The sequence below is a fragment of the Jaculus jaculus genome, chromosome 15 (genome assembly GCF_020740685.1).
Source record: "Jaculus jaculus isolate mJacJac1 chromosome 15, mJacJac1.mat.Y.cur, whole genome shotgun sequence".
Classification (NCBI taxonomy): domain Eukaryota; kingdom Metazoa; phylum Chordata; class Mammalia; order Rodentia; family Dipodidae; genus Jaculus; species Jaculus jaculus.
Window position 1 is genome coordinate 62,130,786 of NC_059116.1, and position 25,704 is coordinate 62,156,489.

The 25,704-nt window shown below is 42.4% G+C and overlaps 1 protein-coding gene across 1 annotated transcript; it reads left to right on the forward strand.

The window, feature by feature from the left end:
* Positions 1-500: 500 nt before the first annotated feature.
* Hacd1 (3-hydroxyacyl-CoA dehydratase 1) lies at positions 501-25,052 on the forward strand. The gene is made up of 7 exons (XM_045135337.1): positions 501-757; positions 8,048-8,165; positions 8,336-8,354; positions 8,437-8,525; positions 12,205-12,326; positions 20,648-20,826; positions 23,332-25,052. The coding sequence occupies exons 1-7, from the start codon at positions 501-503 to the stop codon at positions 23,412-23,414; spliced, it is 867 nt and encodes a 288-aa protein (XP_044991272.1). The 3' UTR covers positions 23,415-25,052.
* The last annotated feature ends 652 nt before the right edge of the window (positions 25,053-25,704 follow it).

Consider the following 25,704-nt stretch of genomic DNA (forward strand, 5'->3'; position numbering starts at 1 on the left):
TGATTCTGGAGCCCGCTTTCTTAACCGCAGGTTTTAAGGGGGAAGAGAACAGCTATGAGGAGAAAGCACCTTCCTTGCAAGGAAGAAAGGGAAAATGAAAAATATTATGAATATATCAACAGAGGGACCGCTTTCTTCCAGGTGACGGCCCCGTGTCTACGTTCCTCTTTCTGCTCGCACCCTTCTCGGCTGTCCTGCCGGGTCCCGTTTCCCCGGGCTCCGCCACGACCCCCGGCACTCCGCGGCAGCCATCGGTGCCAGTCAGCGCTCACCCGCCGCGCAGAGGAGGCCGCCGGACCGAGGCCGCCCGCACGCGCACGCCCTGTCGGCGGAGCGCAGCGCCACCTAGAGCCGGCGAGCGGGCCGGGCGGGGCGGGGCGGGGCGGGGCGGGGCGGGGCGGGGCGGGCGGGGCGGGGCGGGGCGGGCGGGGCGGGGCGGGGCGGGCGGGGCGCTCCTCCCCTGGCGGAAACGCGCGGCCCGCGCCCGGCCCGGGCGGCACATGGGGCGCTGGACCGACGCGGCGGCAGCGGGCAGCGGCGCTGCAGCGGCGCGCTCGGCCGGGCCCCCTCCCGCTCCCCGGCCGCTCTCCCCCGCGTGCCCCGGCAGCGCGGCCACCATGGCGTCCAGCGAGGACGACGGAACCGGCGGCGGCGCCTCGGAGGCCGGCGAGGACAAGGAGGCCCCCAGCCAGCGGAGGCGCCTGGGCTGCCTGGCCACCGCCTGGCTCACCTTCTACAATATCGCCATGACGGCCGGGTACGTGCGCCCCGGAGGCCCCTCCCGGCGCCGCTGCCCGCCCGGAGCCCCGCAGGGCGCGGAGCCGGCCGGGCGCGCGCGCGGGGCTCGGGGGCGCGCGGGGCGGGCGCGCGCGGGGCTCGGGGGCGCGCGGGCTCGGGGGCGCGCGGCGGGGGTCGCGGCCGGGGCGGCGCGCGGGCTCGGGCCGTGGGGGAGGGGCGCGCCGCGGGGCTGGTTGGCGCGCGGGGGGGGTGGGGGCGCCGCTCGCTCGGCATTGCCTAATACGGTGCCCGGCGTGGCGCGGCGGCGCGGGGCGCGGGCCGGAGGTTAAGTATAGACCCGGGCAGGAATGCGGGGCCGACCGGCGGGGGAGGCGGCCGCGGCATCGCCGGCTGCCGTGCCGTGGCAGAAGCTCCAGTGTCCGGCAGCCCGAGCCTGAGCCCTGGCCGGAGCTGTCCGCGAACTGACCCACCGCGGCTCGACTCGCGTTAGCTCGAGCTCCTGGTGGCTGCAGCACGGCTGCGTGCCCAGTTGGCACCGTGCTGCCCTGTCCTGCCTTTAAACGCGGCTTGACCCGAGCGTGCGGGCCCGCAAACATCTTTATCCCGGGCCTGAGTGTGTGGCTTAGAAGTTGGGGTACAGGATGACTGTCAGTCTTCAAAGAGCTGTCACTGACTTCCCTTCAGTGGCTTCCCAAAACCTTTTGCGAAAATGTTCTTTCGTTTGTAAATTACGTTACCCTTTAAGAAAGTCACTTCCCAGTGTCCAAGGAAGGGGAATTGAACCTGGGTTCTTTGGCTTTGCGGGCAAACGTCTTAACTGCTAAGCCATCCCTCCAGCCAATAACACCACCACAAAGTCTCAACACAAGATGGATTTAGGCAGTGTACATCAGTACATCACAAGAAAGGGGAACAGGCAGAAAGGCTTGCTTCTTTAAGAGGCACATCAAGTAACTTATGAAGTAACCTTGCCAGACAGTTAAACCAGAATTGAATCAAAGCCCTAGCTACTAATTTACAGAAATATAGGAGACACAGCATAATACATGACATGTGGGTATCCAATTAGCAAAATCCAGACTGAGAGTAACTAAAGAATCAACTATTCCATGTTCAGACAAACTGAAAAAATGGGAGGAAAGAGGAAGGAAGGGGGAGGAAGACTAGATTACAATGAGCTATGAAAGACACACTAATTGTAGCATATGAATTCTATTTCAGTCATGATTTTTAAAAATTATGAGATGTGACACCTCGGCTTAATGTTTTTTAAAATATATTTATTTGTGTGTATGTGCACACATGCATGCCCATGCCAAGGCCTCTTGCACTGCAAATGTACATCATAACTTTGTGCCACTTTTTTCATCCAGCCTATGTGGGTGGCTGGGGAATTGAACTTGGACCAGCAGCCATTGCAAGCAAGTGCCTTTAACCATGGCACAATCTTCCAAGCCCCCTCTATGTTTTATGATATCAAGAAGCTATTATCTTATACATTATGTTATATGGGATCATATAAGCCTTTCAAAAATATACGATGAAAACATTTGTGATTCACAGAGAGTGTTGTAGTCAGGTTTGCATTGCTAGTAGAAATCACCCAACCAAGAGCAGCTTGTGGGATAAAAGAGGTTGATTTTGGCTTACAGGCTCGAGGGGGAAGCTCCATGATGGCAGGGAAAACAATGGCTTGAGCAGAGGGTGGACATCACCCCCTGGCCCACATAAGGTGGACAACAGGAAAAGGAGAGTGTGCCAAACATTGGCAAGGGGAAACTGGCTATAATACCCATAAGACCGCTCCCAACAATACACTCCCTCCAGGGGGCTTTAATTTCCAATTGCCATCAGCTGGGAACCTAACATCCAGAACACCGTAAGTTTATGGGGGACACCTGAATCAAACAACCAGCAAGTATAATGGGTCTGATTCAGAATAACCAGGGGCAGGAAAGAAATACACATTTGGATGAAACTAAGTTGACCATAGGTACTAATTGTTGAAGCTAGGTTGTGGGGTTATATCATTCTTTATAACTGTGTATATTTGAAATTGCCTAAGTAAAAGTTTGAAAGGCATTTTTTTAAAAGGAGGTATGGGGCTGAAGAGGTGGTTTAGCATTTAAAGGGGCTTGCTTGTAAAGCCTGATGGCCTGGGCTCAACTACCCTAGAGCCCATGTAAAGCCAGATGCACAAAGTAGCTCACGTGTCTGGAGTTTGTTTGTACTGGCAGGAGGCCCTGACATGCCCCGTAGTCTTTATTTATTCTCTCTCTTTCAAATCAATAACTATATTTTTTAAAAAAGAGATAACCAAATGTTTCAAGGAACAGTTGTCTGCAGGAAATCTAAAAGAAAAATACTGGAAGACAGCTAGAAGATGAGGCTAGAGAGATGGCCTAGTGGTTATATTGCCTGCAAAGCCTAAGGACCCAGGTTTGATTCCCCAGTACCCATGTAAACCAGATGCACAAGGTTTACAGTGGCTAGAAGCTCTGGTATGCCCATTCTCTCTCTTTCCCTCTCTACCTGTCTCACTCTTCTCTCTCAAATAAATAAAATATTTTAAAAACAGAAAGAGATGAGGGCTTTCAAGGTCATTGTCATTGTAGACAATGGCTTAAGAAGGCCCTTGTGTTTCTTGTAGCATTGCTCTCATATCTTCACTTACTAATTTAGGAGTTCCAAGAGGCAAAAGACATGATGTTCTTCTTGCCACTGGCTCTTTAGCATTTAGCTTGGTACCTTAGTTTAGCAAAAGATGATCAACCTGAATGGGGAATACATGACTGAAGGAGAAGCAGCAAGCAAGGAGGGTTTACACACAGACAAGTGTTTCCCTTTTTGTCACAAAGAGAATCTAGGGGGCTTTTCATTTTTCGAGGTAGGGTCTCACTCTATCCCAGGCTGACCTGGAATTCACTCTGTATTCTCAAGGTGGCCTTGAACTCATGGCGTAGGGGGACTTTTCTTGTGGTGGGATCTCATCATATAGACCTGAGTGGCCTGGAACTTGTATGAAGACCAAGCTGGTCTTGAATTTTCAGTTCATCCTCTAGAAAAGTTGGGGTTATAGGTGTGGCTTGTGAATTTTGTTTTTCAGAGGTTGATTGTATCTATTTTGGATCATGTAGTCAATATCCCTGGCATATTTGATTTTTGGTTTGTCTGTCTGTCTGTCTGTCTTTCTTTCTTTCTTTTTTTTTTTTTTTTTTTTTTTTTTGAGATAGGGTCTCACTCTAGCTCAGGATGACCTGGAATTCACTATGTAGTCTCAGGGTGGCCTTGAACTCACAGTGATCCTCCTACCTCTGCCTCCCGAGTGCTGGGATTAAAGGTGTGTGCCACCATGCCTGGCTCCCCTGGCATATTTGAAAGTAACGCAGAACAAAACATTCCAGAAACTAATTCCTAGTAGGAGAATTTCTGATTGCTTCTGTTTCTTTTTTTAAGTTTATTTATTTATTTATTTGAGAGAGAAAGAGGCAGAGAGAGAGAGAGAGAGAGAGAGAGAATGGGCATGCCAGGGCCTTCAGCCACAGCAAAAGAACTCCAGATGAGTGTGTCCTCTTGTGTGCATGTGTGACATTGCATACTTGTGCCACTGTGTGCCTGGCTTACATGGGACCTGGAGATTCTAACATGAGCCTTTAGGCTTTGCAGGCATGTGCCTTAACTGCTAAGCCATTTCTCCAGCCCAGCTTCTGGTTCTTAAAATAATTATGATACTGATGCCCAACATTAGCTAAGGGTTGGGCCCTTACACTCTTTGTGATGGTGGTATTAGGAATGAGCTCTGGTTAATTTAGGTGTTGGCTTTATTTACTGAGAAACAGTTGAGATTAGAATAGGTGGCGTGGAGGTCCTGTTGAAGCCCAGTGTTGATTTGTTTGCAAGGTCTGATGACTGGCATAAGATGCTGTACTGTGAGCACTGTACTGCCACCTATGGAGCAGCGGTAACGCTTGAAGTATCACATAATGCTACTGAGAAATACAGAATGACATTTAAATTACTTGACAAATTCTTTGTTATGAATAATGGCCTCTAAAATTTCTTTCATATTTATCTAACAGATTTGCCTTTAAAAAGACAAGTTTGTGAGAAATGTGAGTGAAAACATCTTCACTAATTTTCTTTCTTTCCTTAGGAGTACTGTATGTGACTGGGGTTGAAGTTGAAGGAACTATTACATTTTAAGCCTGGCAAGTACATAAACCACCATCAAATTAGCACTTTAGGATTAGCTCAGTACTGATTTTAGCAATGGCTCTCACGGAAGATAGAATAGTGAGTTGAGTTAAATACAGCTGTGGTCTAATAGGACATGGGTTTGGAGATACCTCAGAGACTTTACTTCTTTTTCTTAAAATTTTTTAAAAATTTTTATTTATTTATTTGAGAGTGACAGGCAGAGAGAGAAAGAGGCAGATAGAGAGGGAGAGAAAATAGGTGTGCCAGGGCCTCCAGCCTCTGCAAACTAACTCCAGATGCCTGTGCCCCCTTGTGCATCTGGCTAACCTGGGTCCTGGAGAATTGAGCCTTGAACCAGGGTCCTTAGGCTTCACAGGCAAGCGCTTAACCGCTAAGCCATCTCTCCAGCCCGAGATTCTACTTCTTATTGCCCATTACAGGTATGTGTGGTAATATCCAGAGGTTTACATGAGTGCTGGGGAACTGAATTCAGAAAAATTGGGTCCCCTAGCTTATTCCAAGATGGGTTCAGTAATAGGTTACAGTGCTGGGATTGAGCCCAGGTCCTTACCCACACCAGGCAGGCAGTATGCAGCTGAGGACCTTCCTCTGCCATTGGTTTAACATCTCCAAAAGTTGGCATTGTTTCTTAAAGAGTGGCCCTTAATGCCTTTGAAAACATGCTACTATCAGACTACTTGAGCGTAGACTCTCCCTGTGACTTTTATAATGTAATTTAAATATGAATGTGATCGTAGTCAGCCCAAGGCTGCATGGTAGCTCAATGGGGGCTGTGAGTCTTAGTTGGCTGTATATGTCCCTTAGCAGTGACTGATGCCTTAGAAGCTTACTGTGAGGGTTAAATGTTAATCTTTATCATGTCTGGAACATTGAAAGCAAACTGAGACAGTGCTTATTGTCACTTGTAATTAGTCTGCTTTTCAGAAGTCTCATGAGGGCTGGGAAGATGGTTCAGAAGGTTTGAGTACTTGCTACACATGTGCCAGCATCTAAGAAGACCTGATTTTTTCTGAGCTGGATGGGGAGCAGAGATCAGCCAGTCTGCCTGACATTGCAGCCCTGCGTTCAGAGAAGCAAAGCAGAGGCACACAACAATAGAGATGGACCCTCATCTTCTCCTCTGGCGTCCTCAAACATTGCACCTCACGCATGTGCATACTTCACACATAACTACACCCCACAACACACGTAGTACAGGCACTCACACACATGCAAAAAGGACAAGTCTGACAGCGTCATTTTCTTGTCATACCTCATACTGAAGTCATTGCTTTCCCCATATGTGCTGAGAGGAAGACTTCTGCACTGTTACTCCTCTGCTCCTACTGTTCTCTAAAGCTCATGAATATGACACATGTTCAGCCACTAGTATCTTTGCAAGAATCCATGTAAGCCATTTGTCCATGGCATGTTGTTTAGTTAAAAATTTCACCTGTAATATTTTTCATAAATCTGTTTAGCTAGACACTTTGGCAACTCCTGACCTTAAAGCCTAGTGTAGCAACTCATTTCATGGAATGGTGAAGGTTTTTAAAAACTGTAGCTGAGTGATTTTCTTTTTTTTTAAAATATTTTTTTAAATTTTTATTTATTTATTTATTTGAGAGCAACAGACACAGAGAGAAAGAAAGATAGAGGGAGAGAGAGAGAGAATGGGCGCGCCAGGGCTTCCCATGCTCCCTTGTGCATCTGGCTAACGTGGGACCTGGGGAACCGAGCCTCGAACCGGGGTCCTTAGGCTTCACAGGCAAGCCCTTAACCGCTAAGCCATCTCTCCAGCCCCTGAGTGATTTTCTTAAACTTTGGTATTCTATATACATTTCAAGGGAAATAGGGAAAATGACCTCTTACTGGTGACTGCAGAATGAGTGAGAAGTGTGGGTGACAGAGTTGGTGTCGGTATGGTGCTTGTCTTTTTAAGTACTGTTTGTGCATGGAGCAGAGTCCAGATTGAACACACTCATGGTAAAGAGTGACGCTGTTTGTGTCTTTGTTTTTTTAAAAAATGTCAGCTGTGAAGCAGTCCAGATCTGCTCTCCTATATGCATCTCTTCTGTGGCGCAATGGCTATTTTTATTTAGTGAAAATTAGTAATTTATAAAGAGTTCTACTTATGCCTACATAAACACGTACCTTTTTTTTTGATTTTTGTTTTTTTGAGGTATGGTCTTGCTATAGCCCTAGCTGACCTGGAATTAGTCTCAGGCTGGTCTTGAACTCACAGCTATCTTCCTACCTCAGCCTAGTGCCGGAATTAATGGCATGTACCACCACACCCAGCAACACACAACTTTAAAAAAAAATTAGTTAATATAAATTATAACAGGTTATTCTCTTTTATCCCCTTGGTCCTGCTCCTATTACCTGGAGAGTCTCCTCAGTGGGGTTATGTATACACATAACTTTTGACAGCTTTTTTTTCTTCAAATTTTTACTAACAACTTCCATGATTACAAAAAAAAATCCCTTGGTAATATCTTCCCTCCCTTCACTTTCCCCTTTGAAACTCCATTCTCAATCATATCCCCTCCCCATCTCAATCAGTCTCTTTTATTTTGATGTCATGATGTTTTCCTCCTATTGTGATGGTCTTGTATAGGCAGCGTTGTGCATTGTGAGGTCCTGGGTATCCAGGCCATTTTGTGTCTGGGGGGAGCATGTTGTAAGATAAATGAGGTACATTATCAGTCCTTTTGTGTCGGGCTTATTTCATACTTCAGAGTGTCTTCAAGGTCCATTTATGTCATAGAATATATTGGAAGTTTCTTCCTTTTTACTATTGAGTAATATTCTGAGCCTGTAGAAGAGTTTTTATTAGTAGGGATCTGAAATAATAACAGTAGTAACAGAGTGATTAGGCACGAAAGTGATGGGCCTGAATTTAGTACCACTGTGCATTGACTTGGTGCTGTGGCTGGACACGAGCAGGACAAGCGTAGAACCCTCTGTCTGTATCTGTCCAGTCTTTTGGATGCGGGGCTCGTTCCTCCTCCAGCAGCTGTTAATGATGAATCGTGCTGCTGTCAACACATGTTCAGATCAGTGGAACTGATTTTGATAGAGCTTTGTAAGATACTTTTCTTTTCTCTAGGTGGTTGGTGCTAGCTGTTGCCATGGCTCGCTTTTATATGGAAAAAGGAACACACAAGGGTTTATATAAAAGTATTCAGAAGACACTGAAATTTTTCCAAACGTTTGCTTTGCTTGAGGTAAGTTTTTCAGTGTTACTATTCTGTTGCGATGTTCATTTGGAATCTTTTTGTTGAACATCGTCAATCTTATTTTGCTAACTACATATCACATATTTGTTTAATACTGTTGCTGACAGGTATTTAATGATTTATATTATTAACTTGGGATTTTTAAATTTCCTCTACAGATAGTCCACTGTTTAATTGGTGAGTTTTTGCTTTAGCTTCATACAGTTATTATAAGTAACCTTTGGGAGAATGGCTGACTTTTTCTTTTTATAATTTCAAGGAATTGTACCTACTTCTGTGCTTGTGACTGGGGTCCAAGTAAGCTCAAGAATCTTCATGGTGTGGCTCATCACTCACAGTATAAAGCCGGTGAGTGAGCCTGCAGGGAGGCTTGTCATTAGTGGGAATCTAAAATTGTGTCATCGCTGTATTTCAGGAAGCAGTTGGGTTTAGAGGTGGGCTTGACCATGATGTCATTGTCCATTGACCTCATGGAGGCCATCCGTCCTCTTAGGTTCACAGTCCACTCCTCTGCTGTGCTTTCTGGCTTTAAAAATAGCACTTACCTCTGTTAATCAGAATTTTTTTTTTTTAACTGAAGTTTCCTTCCTAGCAAAGTTACTTTCTTTGGCTCTATCACTTAAGTTGTCAGTATAACAACTTGTTGCTCTTTGTCATGTAGCAAGTACTGTAGACATGTAGTGCATGTAATTCTGTAGATGTGAACAAATGGAAAAAGATTAAACTAAAAGTAGGAATTTTTTATTTTATTTTATTTTTTATTTTTTTGGTTTTTCGAGGCAGGGTCTCACTCTGGCTCAGGCTGACCTGGAATTCACTATGTAGTCTCAGGGTGGCCTCGAACGCACGGCAATCCTCCTACCTCTGCCTCCCGAGTGCTGGGATTAAAGGCGTGCGCCACCACGCCCGGCTAAAAGTAGGAATTTTTTAGTCAGAAGATATAAGATGTCAGGCCTGAAGAGTAAGCTTAGGAGATTAATGTACAACGTGGGTGGGGTTGTAGTTGACAGCAGTGAACACTTGAAAACGGCTGAGAGTAGAATTTCAGTGATCTCACCACAAAATAAGTGAGAAGTTTGTGAGGTAAAGTGTATGTTAAGTAGCTTCATTTATCCATTTCATAATACATGCATATTTCATAGCATGTTGTGCTTTGTGCTTACATGTTGTACACCATAAATATACACATTTTAATATGTCAATGAAAAGAATTTTTTAAAGCCAGGGTTGAGAAAAATAAAATATTTATGGAGGCATGACAGGAGACAGACCCAATTACTGAATCTAATTATTTGCTTAAACCTTGTAGACAAAACAAATGCCACATGAGTCTCTTCAGGATATTGGGCCTTTTAAACTCATGTCAGAAACATTCCCCAGCTCAACCCTTCTGACCTTCTTGACAGCCTTGCTAGTCACCTAGCCACTTGAGGACAGATCTCTGGCTGTTTCCGCAGATGCCTTTCTTGTCTCCTCTGTGCTTTGGGACTGGCACCTAACCTTTTCTCCATTTCTTCTGAGCCTCACTGGCCTCCTGTCTGTGTGGGGACAGATTGCTGACCTTGTGTCCTGTTGATTTGGATCTTTCACTCAGTGTCTTGATCACCAGGTCCCTAACCAGGATTGTGGCAGAGAGAGAGAAGGAGAGAGAGAGTGCACCAGAGTGCCAGAACTTTTATTAAGAATGGTAATTCACTTAAAAGCAGGAGGACAACCCTGACAGAATAAAAGAAAGACTATTCCAGGCAGTGATTGAGTGTAACAGTTGAGCGAGGACCACAGAGAATATGAAGGAAGAAGAAAGCCAAAACCAGGGTAGCTGCTCTTAACCAGAGAGAAGTTACTAAATACAAGCCAGGAAGTGGTGACCTCCGAATCCTCAGAGGCTCCATCCCTCGATTTTATCATTTCATTTCATCCCAAAATAGTTTCCCATTAGCATCTGTCAGTGACTCCTTAATTAAGTCAACCAACAGATACTGAACACCTAGCATTTTGCTAATTTCTTGACTTACAAAAATGAATGAAGTATCCCCAGCTGTCACTGTCATGAATATTGGAAAGTGAAGGCCAGTTACACGTGTCGACCATGTAGCCGGGTGCAGCTATTCTGTGTGTGACGCTGTGCAGATGATACGGCTGTTAACCATGTCGGTGTGGTTCCTGCTCTGTGGAGCGTGTAGTTAAGACGGAAGCTAGGCAAGCAGTCACACACAAGCTGATTTAAGTGTGGCAGTGCTAAGTGGAACAGGAGTCCATTGTGCATTGCAGCCTATGCCTAGGTGTTGCATACAGCTCCGTGTTGCTGAGATGAACATCCAGAGAGACACAGCTTATGGGAGGAAGGGGTTTATTTCAGGCTCACAGATCCAGGTCGAAGTTCCATCAGTGGTGGAAGAAGCAGCTTCCAGACATCCAAGCAGAGAAACAACCAAGCAGCCAGCAAACACCAAAAAGCAACAAGCACAAACCAGCAACAAGATAGAACTCCCCCTCCCCCCAGATCAAAGCTCTCTACATACCTTTGGGCTGGAATTCAGGTCCACTCCCAAGCACACCTTAGGACAGGACCCTAGGATCTGCCCTAGTGACACCTCTTCCAGCCAGGTGGCTGGAGACCTAAGTTACATACCTTACTAAAACACCTGTCTATGAGGCACATACATTTGAACCACCATGCTAGGGTTAAGTCAGTCCTAGGGAGTGTGACTGAAGGCTTCTGCATATGTAAGTTGAGTGCTGGCAGATGTATGAAAGTTAGAAAAATTTTAATTCAAACTGGTGAGTATTATAATAAAATACGAACAAAGTACTTTTAGAACAAGCAAGATGAACAAGTGCTTCTTGAAGTGAGAGAAAACTACAGGATGAAAAGTACATAGTCCTTGGTTTCATTGATTCTGGAGCCATGGTAAAGAAGAACACCGTGGTGACAGAAGCATGTCGTAGGAGCTGCTCACCTCAAAGGAGACAGGGATCAGAGAGGAGGGCCTCTCGAGGTCTGCCACCATGACTCCAGCTATGCCCCACTTCCCAGAATTGCTCCACGAACTGGATGTTCAGTACACACGCTTTGGGGGATATTTTAGATTCAAAATGTAGCCAGAACATTTCCTAGAGATGATCTTTCATCTGGGTCCTAAAAGAATTGAAAGGATTTCCTGTGGAAAGTAATGGTTCTAATTAGAGGGAATAGGATGTGTGAGGACACAAATGTTCAGAGCATATTTATGGACAGAACAAAGGTTATTATCACCACAATGAGAAGTAAAGAGGGTTGAATAATTATAGATGAAGTTGTTTGAGGTCAGGTTGTAGGGAACCTTGCTTTCTTTTTTATTTTTTTTTTTCGTTTTTTGAGGCAGGATCTCACTCTAGCCCAAGCTGACCTGGAGGGCGGCCTTAAACTCACAGCAATCCTCCTACCTCTGCCTCCCAAGTGCTGGGATTAAAGGCGTGTGCCACCACACCCAGCGGGAACCTTTGTTTTCTTATGTCTGGTTGTTAGGATTTATTCTGCAACCTGTTAAGTGGGAGACCAATGTGATCTGTAAATCAGAAGACTCAACTAATCCTGATTTTTATTTGCCTTGTTTTGTTTTTAAGATAAAACTTTCATCCTTGAGTAAAGGAAGAAAAACTATTAAGAAATAATAAGGCCCTAAATTAAAATAGTTTTAGTAGAGAGAAGGCGGGTGGGCGGGTGGCAGAGTTAGTGTCGCGGTAGTTTTCAGGCTCAGATTTGGAAGGCCAGGTTGCTGTCTCAGCTTTCAAGGGGTAGTGTCCTGGGATGGTGGAGTTCCTGGCTGAGGTATGAGGAGGTAGTTGACTATTCCCTGACGAGGACATATTTAAGTTCCATATTTATAGCTAATTATACAGTGATGATTGCTTTGTGTTTCCTACATTTTCATTTGTCTAACCCAAACATTCCACTATAATAACTGATAGCAAGCAATTGAAATATACTTACCCACTGAGATGAAGCTGATGGTTGATGACATTGTGGACTTCTGTCATCCTGCAGATCCAGAATGAGGAGAGCGTGGCGCTTTTTCTGGTCTCCTGGACCGTGACTGAGATCACTCGCTATTCCTTCTACACGTTCAGCCTTCTTGACCACTTACCATACTTCATTAAATGGGCCAGGTGGCAATGTCTTGCAGCTCAGGTCCCCCGGCCCCAAGCATGCCGACTTTGTGTGCTTAGCTAACACTGGAGAGCCCAGATTTCTGTTGTAGCTTTGTGATGCCAGGATGCTGGTGCTGTGGTTATTCGCAGTGTTAACACTTGTGTTTTAAGAGCCTAATTTAATAACCAAAGCTAATAAAAACCAATAACATTAAAAAAACCCCCAATAACATAATCAATCATGTTAAATACACATTGTGTGAAATCAGCACCAGACAGCTCTTATCTTTAAGTAACCTTAGTTGTTCATTTAGTTTTCTTTGAAAACATCATGCACATTTTTGAATCATATAATTATACAATAAGCTATACCAGAAATGTAGTATTTAGCTGGTTGATTTAAATTAACATAATATTCAATCTAGAACAACAATTTTTAGTTTCTTATATTAATACAATTATTATTATTATTTGCTGTAACAAATGCAGATCTTTCAAAAAGTCATAGTTAACTTGAAATTTTATTATTTGGAATGTAGACCATATTTATATTTTAAGGATTCCAAATATGTTTTTCCTAACATGATAGTTTTTGAAGTGAAAGATGTATTATTTTGGAAATTTGAATTCATTTACTTTATTTACTTGAGAGAGAGAGAGAAGCAGACAGACAGAGAGAAAGAGAGAGTAGGTGAGTGTGAGCATGCCAGGGACCCCCTGCCACTGCAAATGAACTGCAGATGCTTGTGCCACTTTGTATATCTGGCTTTACTTGGGTTCTGGGGAATGGAACCCTGGCGATCAGGTTTTGCCAGGAAGCGCTTTTAACTGCTGAGCCATCTCTCCAGCCTGGAAGTTTGAATTCTTTCAACAGCTGATGCTTTATAGGAGAACTGATCACAGAGCATTTGTTCGTTTGTTCATTCTGTTGTAGTAATAGCAGCAGTGACTAGTGACAGCGAGACATGATGTGTGGTTTTTGCACAGCTGAGGTGTGGGTGGGCACAAAGCAAAACAGACAATGTCAAAAACCTTTAAACAACTAGTAAGTCAGGTGATGGTACAAGATTTGTGTACCACACATGCAGGATAAAAGGGGCAAAATAGATCTTTATTCTTAAATTTTTTGCTTAAACTACCAAAGTGAAATTTTTCATGATAGACATTCAAAGAATGTAGAAATATATAAAATAAACACAGAAAGTTCCAGTTTATATTCCTTTCTTTGGAGGGAAAAATGTGTGGAGTTTACTCACTTAGGCTTTTTACCTAACAAAAATATAAAAACCTGGGCTAGAGAGATGGCTTAGCTGTTAAGGTGCTTGCCTGTGAAGCCTAAGGGACCTAGGTTTGATTCCCCAGAACACACATGAGCCAGATGCACAAGATGGCACATGAGTCTGGAGTTTGCAGTGGGTGGAGGCCCTGGCACACCCATTTTCTCTCTCATAAATACTTCATTTTTATTTATTTATTTGACAGAGAGAAGGAGGGAGGGAGGGAGCGAGAGAGAATGGGTGCTCTAGGGCCTCCAGCCACTGCAAACGAACTCCAAATGCATGTGCTACCTTGTGCATCTGTCTAACATGGGTCCTGGGGAATTGAACCTGGGTCCTTTGGCTTTGCAGGCAAACACCTTAATTACTAAGTCATCCCTCCAGCCCCCAAAGTATATATATTTTAAAATGTTAAAACTTGTGAGTTTTTAAAACGTAAATTGGGTAGTGTTATACTTACTTTTTGTTTATATCTTAGAACTCTTTGTTTTTTAAGTCACCACAGTTACATTTTGGTCTTGCACTTCAACTGTAACACTGTGATACTGTTGAGTATCCCAGCAGGAGAGAGTGAAATCTTCTGACGTAATAAGTAATGCTCTGAGATATAAACAATGCCATATCTATATTTCTGTTTTTCAGTTGTTAATTTTTAGCCACTTTCACACCGGCTTTAGATCTCCAAATGTTAAAAGCCTAACACTTAGGTGATTACTGATTTTATAACTCATTTACTGTCTATGTTCAAAAATAATAAATCAGAAAGTAGGAAGGAGGTCTTTTTAAAATTGCTCATAATCCCTCTGCATAGAGTGTCATTGCTAATCATGTTTTATACATTCTTAGACATTTTAAAATTTTCTCCTAGCTCTTAGACATTTGTGGGTTGCCATTTTGCATATAATAATATGCTTTAAAGTTATACCTTAATTAATAGTGTTATCTGTCATAAGAAAGTTGCACCATGACTTATAGGTGTTTGGTTGGGTTTATACTTGTTGAACATGAAAACCAATTTATTTTCAGAGAGCAGGCCTTTTAACAGAGTGGAAGTTTTGCATGGTGCTGGCCTAACCTTAAAGTGCCTGGAAGTACCAGTTGGCAAGACAGTCTCCTGCACCTTTGAGCATACTAACTCGGGCATAATCTCTTTCCATGTGCTGTGTTTCCAAACTTGGTTTGAAGAGGACGCCAGAGCACACAGCCTATTTCCTTAGCTCAGGCCTGCTGGCTTTTGATGCACGGAGTGCCTTGTGGAATATCCTAGACTTGCATGTCTTAGATGTCTAGAAAATCTTCCATTGCGTACTTAAAATTTACTGTTTTGAAATCATTTCTTAGTGTCTTAACGTTCAGTGTACAGCCAGGCATAGTGGTACACACCTAAAATTAAAGTTCCAGCACTCGGAGGTAGAGGGAGGGCCATCAGGAGCTCAGCACCCTCTAAGTTCTGGCCAGCCTAGGTGGCATGCAACCCTTCCTCAGAACAAACAAATCTCACCCAAATCCTTCAACATTGGCATGTGTCTGTTAGCATAATACATATTACTCAGTCATAATAATAATTGTTCTTTGTCCATAAAATCTTCAAACCTCTAACTATCCTTGTTTAAAAATATAAAACAGGACTGGAGAGAGATGGCTCAGCTGTTAAAGGTGCTTGCTTACAAAGCCTGATGCTCGGGTTCAATTTTTTAAATTCTCTAATACCTTAGTAAAGCTAGACGCACAGAGTGGTTCTTTTGCCTGGAGGTTGTTTATAATGACAGGAGGCCCTGGCACGCCTATATGCTTTCTCTCTTTCCTGTAAATAAACATTTAAAATAAAAAACTAAAACATGTAAAATATGGTATTGTTCTTGAATAAGACTTCACTTTCAAATGGTTTCTTATTTACAAATAGTTTCAAAAAACATTTTCTTTCTTTATTAGAGAGAGAGAGGAGAGAGAAAGAGAATGAGTGTGTGGGCATGCAAAGAAACTAGATACATGCTTCACTCCCCCCCCCCCCCCCACAGTTGGGTCTCATTCTAGCTCAGGCTGACCTGGAATTCACTATGTAGTCTCAGGGTGGCCTTGAACTCACAGCGATCCTCCTACCTCTGCCTCCCAAGTGCTGGGATTAAAGGCGTGCGCCACCACGCCCGGCTAATGCTTCATTTTTTCCATCTGGCTTTACGTGGGTCACTGAAGAGCCAAACTATGGGCTGTTAGGCTTTGCAAACAAGTGCCTTTAACCGCTGAGCTATCTCTTTAGCACCACAAATAGTTTTTCTTTTAAAGATCCTGTTCACTTTACTGCAAGCCAGTTTTACTTACATAAGGACTGTCCAAAAAAAGTATTCTGTTAGTTATTCATATTCTATTAGTTATTCATAATCTGAATTATAGTGTATGAAATCAATAAAATTATGGTGCACATTAAATGCTATGCAACATTTCTTTTTATAATAAGCAGTAGCCATTACTCAATAGCTTTTTTAAAGCTTATTTACTAGAGGGGGGGAGAGAGAGAGAAAATAAAAGCCCAGGGGGGGTCAGGGCCTTTAGCCAGTGCAACTGAACTCCAGACACATACACCACCATGTGCATCTTGCTTATGTGGGTTCTGAGGCATTGAACCTGGGTCCTGTGGTTTTGCAGGATAGCTCCTTAACTGCTAAGACATCTCTCCAGCCCTCATTAGCAGCGTTTAAAGATAAACTATTAGGCTTGCCTTTTCTTCTTTTTTTTTTAAAAATTTTTTTTTGTTCATTTTTATTTATTTATTTGAGAGCGACAGACATAGAGAGAAAGACAGATAGAGAGAGAGAGAGAGAATGGGCGCGCCAGGGCCTCCAGCCACTGCAAATGAACTCCAGACGCGTGCGCCCCCTTGTGCATCTGGCTAACGTGGGACCTGGGGAACCGAGCCTCGAACTGGGTTCCTTAGGCTTCACAGGCAAGCACTTAACTGCTAAGCCATCTCTCCAGCCCTTGCCTTTTCTTCTTAATGCCAGCAAAGATCTTTTTTTTTTTTTTAAAGTTTTTTTTGTTTGTTTGTTTGTTTTTTTGAGGTAGGGTCTCACTCTAGCCCAGGTTGACCTGGAGCCTCAGGGTGGCTTCGAACTCGTGGTGATCCTCCTACCTCTGCCTCCCAGTGTTGAGATTAAAGGCATGCGCTACCTTGCCTGGCAACAAAGATCATTTTTGTTCCAGGGATGTACTTTTTGGGATTCTCCAAATACTCCATCAGTGTGTCTTCTCCTGAGGCGATGCCTAAGCAGACAGGGATGTATTGGCTAAATGTCAGTGGGAGTCTGCTGTGGGTGCGCTCCAGCCTTCTGTGTTGTATGGTTTGAAGAACACCTTCTTTCCTTTGTTCTTGTTGGCCTCTGTGGAAGAGAATCCAGAAGCCTGGCCTGCATTCTGCCCCAACAGATTGGAAATTTGGTCCAGTCTTGTGTTTGCCTTCCTTTTCTGCATTGTGGCACTGGACACACTTCTGAATCTTGCCTTTCTCAACATCACCCATCTTTAATTCTTTCTCACCGCTGATCTGAAGAGGCTCTCTCACAAATAGTTGTTTGTTGTTGTTGATTTTCAAGATAGGGTCTTGCTCTAGCCCAAGCTAACCTGTAATTAATCTTAGGGTGGCCTTGAACTCATGGCGATCCCCCTACCTCAGCCTCCTGAGTGCTGGCACTAAAGGTGTGTGCCACCACACAGATAATTTGTATATCATGATTTGACTCCTTTCATTCTATTTATGTGTTGAAAGGGATCTGGGAAGAGTACACATATAAAAAATTATCTAATAGATTTAGTTTTAATTCAAAAGAGCATTTCCACCAAAAAACTTTAGTTAACAATCAGAGATCGTTAGGGAAACATAGCTTTCCCTGAATGTGTTCTACACATGCTAAATCTCCCGCACTGTCCTCTCTTCAGAACTTAATAATGTAATCTTTTTTTTCTGCCCTAAGGTACATCTTACTCCAGCGCAGGCTCACTCTGTAGTCCCAGGCTGGCCTCGAACTCAACTGTGATCCTACCTCAGTCTTCTAAGTTCTAAGATTAAAGGCATGCACCACCATGCCAAGCTAGTAACAGGTAATCTTTTTTTTTTTTTTGGTTTTTTGAGGTAGGGTCTCACTTTGGTCCAGACTGGCCTGGAATTAACTCTGTTATCTCAGGGTGGCCTTGAACTCATAACGACCCTCCTACCTCTGCCTCCCCCGAGTGCTGGGATTAAAGGTGTGCGCCATCATGCCTGGCTTCCTAACAGGTAATCTTTTAAAGGTACAAGTTAGGTCAAATAAATTACATAATTCTCACTTCATTAGAATTTTCTCTGACTTCAAGGATTTAAACTAATATATTCTAGGAAATATAATTTTAATACTACCAGAATCATTTGAAAACCTTGTAATCTTAAAAGTCAGCTGAATCAGATTGGGTATTTTATTTGCAAAGGGTTTATAAAATGTGCAGTTATGTAATTTTAAAAATTGAAGTAGGAAAATGTTGATTAAAATAAAATAAATAAAAATTTAAATACAAATCTCTTCAATCCTGGAAGAAAGCAGAGAGGTAATCAGAACAGGGAGAAGATGAGCTTTGCAATAAAGGAGCATTCCTCTTGCTTCACTGTTAATGTTCTCTGGACAGTTCTTTTACCTGCCTTCCCTGTCTCTTCCATAAATCCTTGGCACATTGGAAGCAAGTGATTTTCAAGTTGTCCCTAGACTACTTTAACTCTGACTTTTCTTTATAGATATTTCCTCATTGAATAAAATGCTGATTCATTTAATTTCTGTTCCCATCAAAATTTTTGTTTGTTTGTTTGTTTTGTTTTTCGAGGTAAGGTTTCACTCTAGCCCAGGCTGACCTGGAATTCACTATGGAGTCTCAGGGTGGCCTCGAACTCACCGCGATCCTCCTACCTCTGCCTCCCAAGTGCTGGGATTAAAGGCGTGCGCCACCACACCCGGCCCCATCAAAATTTTGACCATACTTTTTTTTTTTTTTTAATAGTATCTGCTATGTACTGAGTGCCTTGCAGAAAAAATGATTTTCTAATAAAGAAATTGGGTCCTTTAGGCTCTTCCTGCTAGATACAGGGTGTCCCTCATGGGAGACAAAAAGGAGGCCCTGGCCTGGCCACAATTCAAATGAACCATTGGGGATTTGGAATTTTGGATGGAATTTTTTCAGCTTTTTAAAAGTTGGCTAACTCTTTAAAACATGTAACTTGTCTTACTTGTTTGTTAGGAAAGCAGCTTGTACACAGTGTAATTATGACTAGTGACTGATGCCTCATGCTTTGCTACCAGATTTGTGCAATAGAAATTTCTGGTTTTTTTTTTTTTTTTTTTTTTTGGTTTTTTGAGGTGAGGTCTCATTCTGGCCCAGGCTGATCTGGAAATCACTATGAAGTCTCAGGATGGCCTTGAACTCATGTTGATCCTCCTACCTCTGCCTCCTGAGTGCTGGGATTAAAGGTGTATACCACCACATCCAGCAGAAATTACTTTTAATTAGTTGCAAGTTTCCCACATAACTTAAAAATAATTGCTTTATTTACTTCAAGGCTTAGCTATCAAATTAGGATCATAATTGCTCTTTTCAAAAATTTAAAATATTTATTTTTCAGGAGAGAGGGAGAGAATATGGATGAATAAATGAATGGGTGCACCAGAGCTATTATCTACTGCAAACTTAACTCTAGATGCATGCACTACTTTGTGCATCTGGCTTTATATGGGTACTGGGGAATCAAACTCAAGTCATTAGGCTTTGCAGTCAATTGCCTTAACTGCTGAGCCATCTCCCCAGCCCATAACTGATATTTTTATTTTTCATTTTTTTTCCATATCTGATATTTTTAGGCACAGCATTCACCAATAAATGATCAGTTTCAATGAAAAGAGCAGTTATGGGGCTGGAGAGATGGCTTAGCGGTTAAGCGCTTGCCTGTGAAGCCTAAGGACCCCGGTTCGAGGCTCGGTTCCCCAGGTCCCACGTTAGCCAGATGCACAAGGGGGCGCACGCGTCTGGAGTTCGTTTGCAGAGGCTGGAAGCCCTGGTGTGCCCATTCTCTCTCTCTCCCTCTATCTGTCTTTCTCTCTGTGTCTGTTGCTCTCAAATAAATAAATAAATAAATTAAAAAAAAAAAAAAGAAAAGAGCAGTTATGATTGCATGTCACGGACACCCTACTTTTATAATACATGAACACAACAAAACAATACAAAGAACACACCCACCTATCGCATACATATTGAGTCTGCGTGGCATATACCTATACTTTTAGCTACTTGGAAGTTGAGGCAGGAAGATCATTTGAGGCCAGGTAGTCTGGCCAACACAGTTATACCACATCTCAAAATTGCAGATGAACCTTTTTTTGAGGTAAGGTCTAGCCCAGGCTGACCAACAATTCACTCTGTAGTCTCAGGGTGGCCTCAAACTCACAGTGCTCCTTCTACTTCTGCCTAAGTAAGCATATGACTGAAGCAGGAAAGTTAAACTCCCTGAGAGATATGACAGGTACAGACAGAAAGTTGTATTTCTTTCTTTTTTTTTTTTTCAAGGGAGGATTTCACTGTAGCCTAGGCTGACCTGGGATTCACTATGTAGTCTCAGGGTGGCCTTGAACTCAAGGTGATCTCCTACCTTTGCCTCCCGAGTGCTGGGATTAAAGGTATGCATCGGGCTGGAGAGATGGCTTAGTGGTTAAACGCTTGCCTGTGAAGCCTAAGGACCCTGGTTCAAGGCTCAATTCCCCAGGACCTATGTTAGCCAGCTGCACAAGGGGGCGCATGTGTCTGGAGTTCGTTTGCAGTGGCCGGAGGCCCTGGTGCACCCATTCTTTCTTTCTATCTGCCTCTTTCTCTCTCTCTCTTTCTGTCTGTTGCTTTCAAATAAATAAATAAATAATTAAATAAATAAAAAGGTATGCATCACTACACCTGGCTTCAGCAAGGAGTATTTCTAATTTAACTACAATAGTAATAAAAGAACTAATACAAAAGACATTAATTGTTCCAAAAACTAATTCTCTGAGGTTTTTCTTCCTCTAGATATAACTTTTTTATCATCTTATATCCTGTTGGAGTTGCTGGGGAACTTCTTACCATATACGCCGCGTTGCCTTATGTGAAGAAATCGGGAATGTTTTCAGTAAGACTTCCTAACAAATACAATGTCTCGTTTGACTACTATTATTTTCTTCTTATAACCATGGCTTCATATATACCATGTAAGTATATGTTTATTAGTATGATTTAACATATGATAGACATACTTTTGGAAAGATATAATAAGCAAATTTAATCACCAAATAGAATTAGGAGTAATTGCTTACAAATAGCTTCTGTTCAATACTGCATTTATTCATAATTTAAGAAGCAAGTCAGAATTTTTACTGGTTGTCTGAAATATAAGTAAATTAGGGCTGGAGAGAGGGCTTAGCGGTTAGGGTACTTGCCTGCAAAGCCAAAGGACCTTCATTTGGTTTCCCCAGGCCCCATGTATGCCAGATGCACAAGGTGGTGTATGCATCTGGGGTTCGTTTGCAGAGTGGCTAGAAGCCCTGGCACACCATTCTCTCTCTCTCTTCCTCCCTCTGTCTCTCACTCTGTCTCTTTTCCTCTGTCAAATAAATAAACAAAAATAAAATATATTAAAAAGAAATATAAGTAAATTAATAGATGAGCAATTACTTTCTCAAATTTATTTAAAATACACATAGTATGATTAAAAGAAGTCATTTGCAAAGTGTGTGTTCATGAACTTTGCCGGCATTTGGAATTTTGACCTGAGTTATAAACATTGTGCTCAGAAAACTTGAGATCCTCTCATCTGTTTTCTAGGCACACGTCGGTTCTCAGGACCAGGGCCGCTTAGTGTTATTTGTGTTGCTGTGGGTCCATGAGAATAATAAAGATTCTTCTCTTAAAATATCCTGAGTCACTCAGCCACCTCACTAATTTCTTGTCATTTCAGTAGCTGCAGTAAATTGCTGGGGCTTTTCTCACTTCACTTAAGTTCTAATAGTGATACTTTCCAAGTCAAATTTTTATAGGCATAGCAGGAAATAAGAGAAAAGTCAGGTTATTATTCATCCTTCTCAATAAAAATGGAGACTGATGTCAGTAGGGGAAAGGGGATGAAGACAGTTTACAGAATCTGAACTCTACCTTGATATGATATAAAGGGTCTTGTTTAGAGGGGATGTGTATGCAGTTAGGCCAGCTCTGTGAGACCTCCATCCTTGACATTTTTCTTGTTTCCCCCTTTTGCCTTCTCTATCGGCCTGCTTCTGGGTTGGCTTTTCCACCTAGCCAGTCCCAAGAACAAGGGGAAACAGTGTTTGTCCATGCCTTACTCTCCCAGTGACTAGTTAAAGTTGCACGCCTGCGCAGAGCCAGAGCTCATGGAGGTCTCTTCTGGAGCTACAGGGGAAGCCTTAGGTATCCTGTTGTGACCACTGAGGCCTCTTATAAACCCAGGTCCTGAAAGACCTTGGTTTGAAGCTTCAAACCAGTACTTGGCCTTGTGCTCATCAGCAGTTTTGGGAGATGTAGGCTCTGGCCTGTGCTGGTAGCAGCTTACCAGTTCCTGATGCTTTGGTTACTGAGGCCCTGCTTGCCAAAGATCAGTCAGCTTGTGCTTCGGTGCCAGTACTGAAGCCAGTGCAAATATTAACTAATTTTAATTCGCTTGTTAAGTCCTTTGCTAATTATTAAAAGCAGTTTCTGAGTACTTATTTTAGTATTCAAAGAAGGGGTGTTGCTCATTCACCAGTGAGAATATTCCATGTTAAGAGGGATTCAGTGAATTGTTTAAAAAGAATTTAGAGCCAGGCGTGGTGGCACACGCCTTTAATTCTCCAGTACTTGGGAGATAGAGGTAGGAGGATTGCCATGAGTTTGAGGCCACCCTGAGACTACATAGTGAATTCCAGGCCACCATGAGCTAGAGTGAAACCCTACCTCGGAAAACCAAAATAAGTAAGTAAGTAAATAAATAAAAAGAACTTAGGGATCTAGAGAGGTGGCTCCGTGGTTAAGGTGTTTTCCTGCAAAGCCTTCTGACCTGGGTTCAATTCCCTAGTTTGTTTGCAGCAGCTGTAGGCCCTGTCATGCCCATTCTCTCTCTTTCTTTCTCTCTCTTTCTGTATGGCTATCTTCTCTCTCTCTCTCTGTTTGCATATATGTGTATGTATGTCTATATATAGTTTTTAGTAAAAGAACCTTGGATGTAGTACCTTCTACTAAACTAGTCATGATTTTATAGACGAATTAGTACTTTCTCACTTAGCTTAACATGATACGAAAGTTTAGACACCTAGGTATGATATATGAGATGAGATGAGAAGTACCTAAATTTACAAACATGAGTGCTTTTGAGCACTCATGCAACAAGGTATGGCTAATAGAACAGAAAGAAAGAAGCAATGAGGAAACTTGTCCTGGTTCTACCATGGTGTTTAAAAGTGTTACAGAATTCTCAATTCAAACATGGCCATCTCTATGTGTTCTTACAAAAAAAAAATTACCAATCTATTTTACTTGTTAAAAACAAAAACTCCAATAGTTTATAGCATTAAAATATTCAGGCATCTAGTGTGTGCTCTTACCCTGAGCTTCATGATGGTAGTAGGGGTGCAGTACTGTTTAATGTACCTACTCTCATGTTTAATAGGTTTCAAGCATAATGTAAGCAAGAGCTTATTTTTCTCTGTTTTCTTTTCCCAATTAAGTGTTTCCACAACTCTATTTTCATATGTTGCGTCAAAGAAGAAAGGTGCTTTATGGAGAAGTGACTGTGGAGAAGGATGATTAAATGATCAATGCAAACAAGGTGCTTTTTCCAGAATAACCAGGATCACTTGAGTCCAAGTGTTAATAAGAATAAACAACTTCATAACAATGTCATGGACTGAATTGTCTCTTGAAATACAAGCGAAACACACAGTGTTTGCCAACACTTGTCTTCATACTGTTCATGTCTATGTTTTCTAAGAAGTATGCAAATATTAGAAACTCTTGGGTAGATTAGATCATTTAGAGAATAATTGAATATAACCTGGGAAAACTTTTTTTTTTTTAACTAGTTTTACTGTTTTTGCAACATATGCTCAAGGCTTCTACAATCGAAATTAGTTTAATAACATTATGGTACTTGACAGTGACATTCATATTTATAAACGAAAGCAAATATGGAATTATAACAACTTCTTGAAAAATGTATTAGAACCTACCATCTGTTTTTCAAGTCATAAGGCAGCATGCAAGATTCGCATCAACATTTGGAGTGTGGACATCCCTTGCTGTGGTACCACTTAACAGTGCAAAGTAGCAGCGTCAGAAAGCAATATCCGAGTAAATGTCACGGGCAGAGGATGTTTTCTTTCTTTTGTGGAGGAGTTGGGAGTGCTGGGGATAGAACCCAGGGCCTTGTGCAGGTAGGCAAGTGCTCTGTTGCTGAGCTGTGTCCCAGCCCCATGAAAATAGTCTGTATAGATCTTTACAGGCTGCTGAAATTATTTATTAAATAAATTTGTTTTTATTTGAGTTACCCACTTAAGAAAAACCTGTAAGAATTACTAGAGGTTAGAAAAAATACAAGGGCATACTTTGCCCACTGTTTAAAAGAAGAATCATATTATTCTCAGATATCTGGCTGAAAAAAGCTGTTTCATATTGTATAAATCAAGTTATAATAATCTTTTGCAGTACTTACATCACTAAAAGTTTCCAAAGATCATCTGAAACATACTCATTTTATTCTGAATTACACTGAAGAGCAAAAAGTCTTGTAATCAAGCTCCTGACTAGTGTGTAATAAAAAGAGACCTGAGCATACTTCACTGCTGCTTGAATTTCTAAGTAGGGCCTTAAATTTTTCTGTATTAAAGAGTGCTGATTTACTGCCCAGGTTTAAATCTTCAGTTCTATAGATATATATCTGGCTTTCGGTGTTCTCTATTGTTATGTTTACAATCAACACGTAACATTACACTTCTCGGAATGCTTGGTTGTGTGTTACTGTTTCCTTTACAGATTATTTTCAGGTAACTATTTAGAGCTCAGAACAACTTGGCAGACTTGTTATTAATCACTTGATGTTTTAAAGGTGCTATCTCTTGTTCCACTTTGTCTCCTGTGCAGCTGAGCGTGTCCATGATCAATATAGGTTAGGTCACCACTCCTTCACATGCTGTTGCGCTCCTTCAGTTTCATCTTGAACTTTTATATGCAAGGGCTTTCCAGGGAGTTACATCCCTTTGGTAACATAGTACAAAAATTCACATTTATTATTATTGTCTTATGAAAAAATACTTCCGATTATATTTCTAAAATTTGCATTAATTCAACTTGTACTGTTTCAAAGCAGCTGTAATACTTTTCCCATTCAAGTTGTGGAATATTTTGAAATAGGAATTGTCATTAACTTCAATAAAGATGAAAATGAATTCAACTGCTTAGAGAACTACATTTCTTTTTTTAAATTTATTTTTATTTATTTGAAAGTGACAGAGAGAGAGAGAGAAAGAGGCAGATAGAGAAAGAGAAAGAATGGGCGCGCCAGGGCCTGCGGCCACTGCAAACGAACTCCAGATGCGTGTGCTCCCTTGTGCATCTGGCTAACGTGGGTTCTGGGGAATCGAGCCTTGAACCAGGGTCCTTAGGCTTCACAGGCAAGCACTTAAACGCTAAGCCATCTCTCCAGCCCAAGAACTACATTTCTATACTCAAAACATGTCTGAGCTTTGAATGGTTTGATGTCTTCTATAGCCAATCAGTTCTAAACTGTTATTTGTGTAATGAAGCATAGGATGGTTGTTTGACTTTAAAAGAACTATGAGGGCTGAGGACTTGGCTAGTTGGTAAAGTACTTGCAGAGGACCTGAGTTTGGGTCCCTAGGACCTGTGTAAAAGCCAGATGTGGTGGTGTGTGCCTAAATCCCAGTGCTGGCAAGCAGAGGCAGAGATAGGGTTTGATGGCAAGGTAGACCTTGCCTCAAAAAGTAAGGTGAAGAGTAATTAAGGAAGGTACCCACTGACACACTCTGGCCTCCTCATGTAAGCTCATGTGCTGCACACACATGTGAACACACAAAAATGCATTC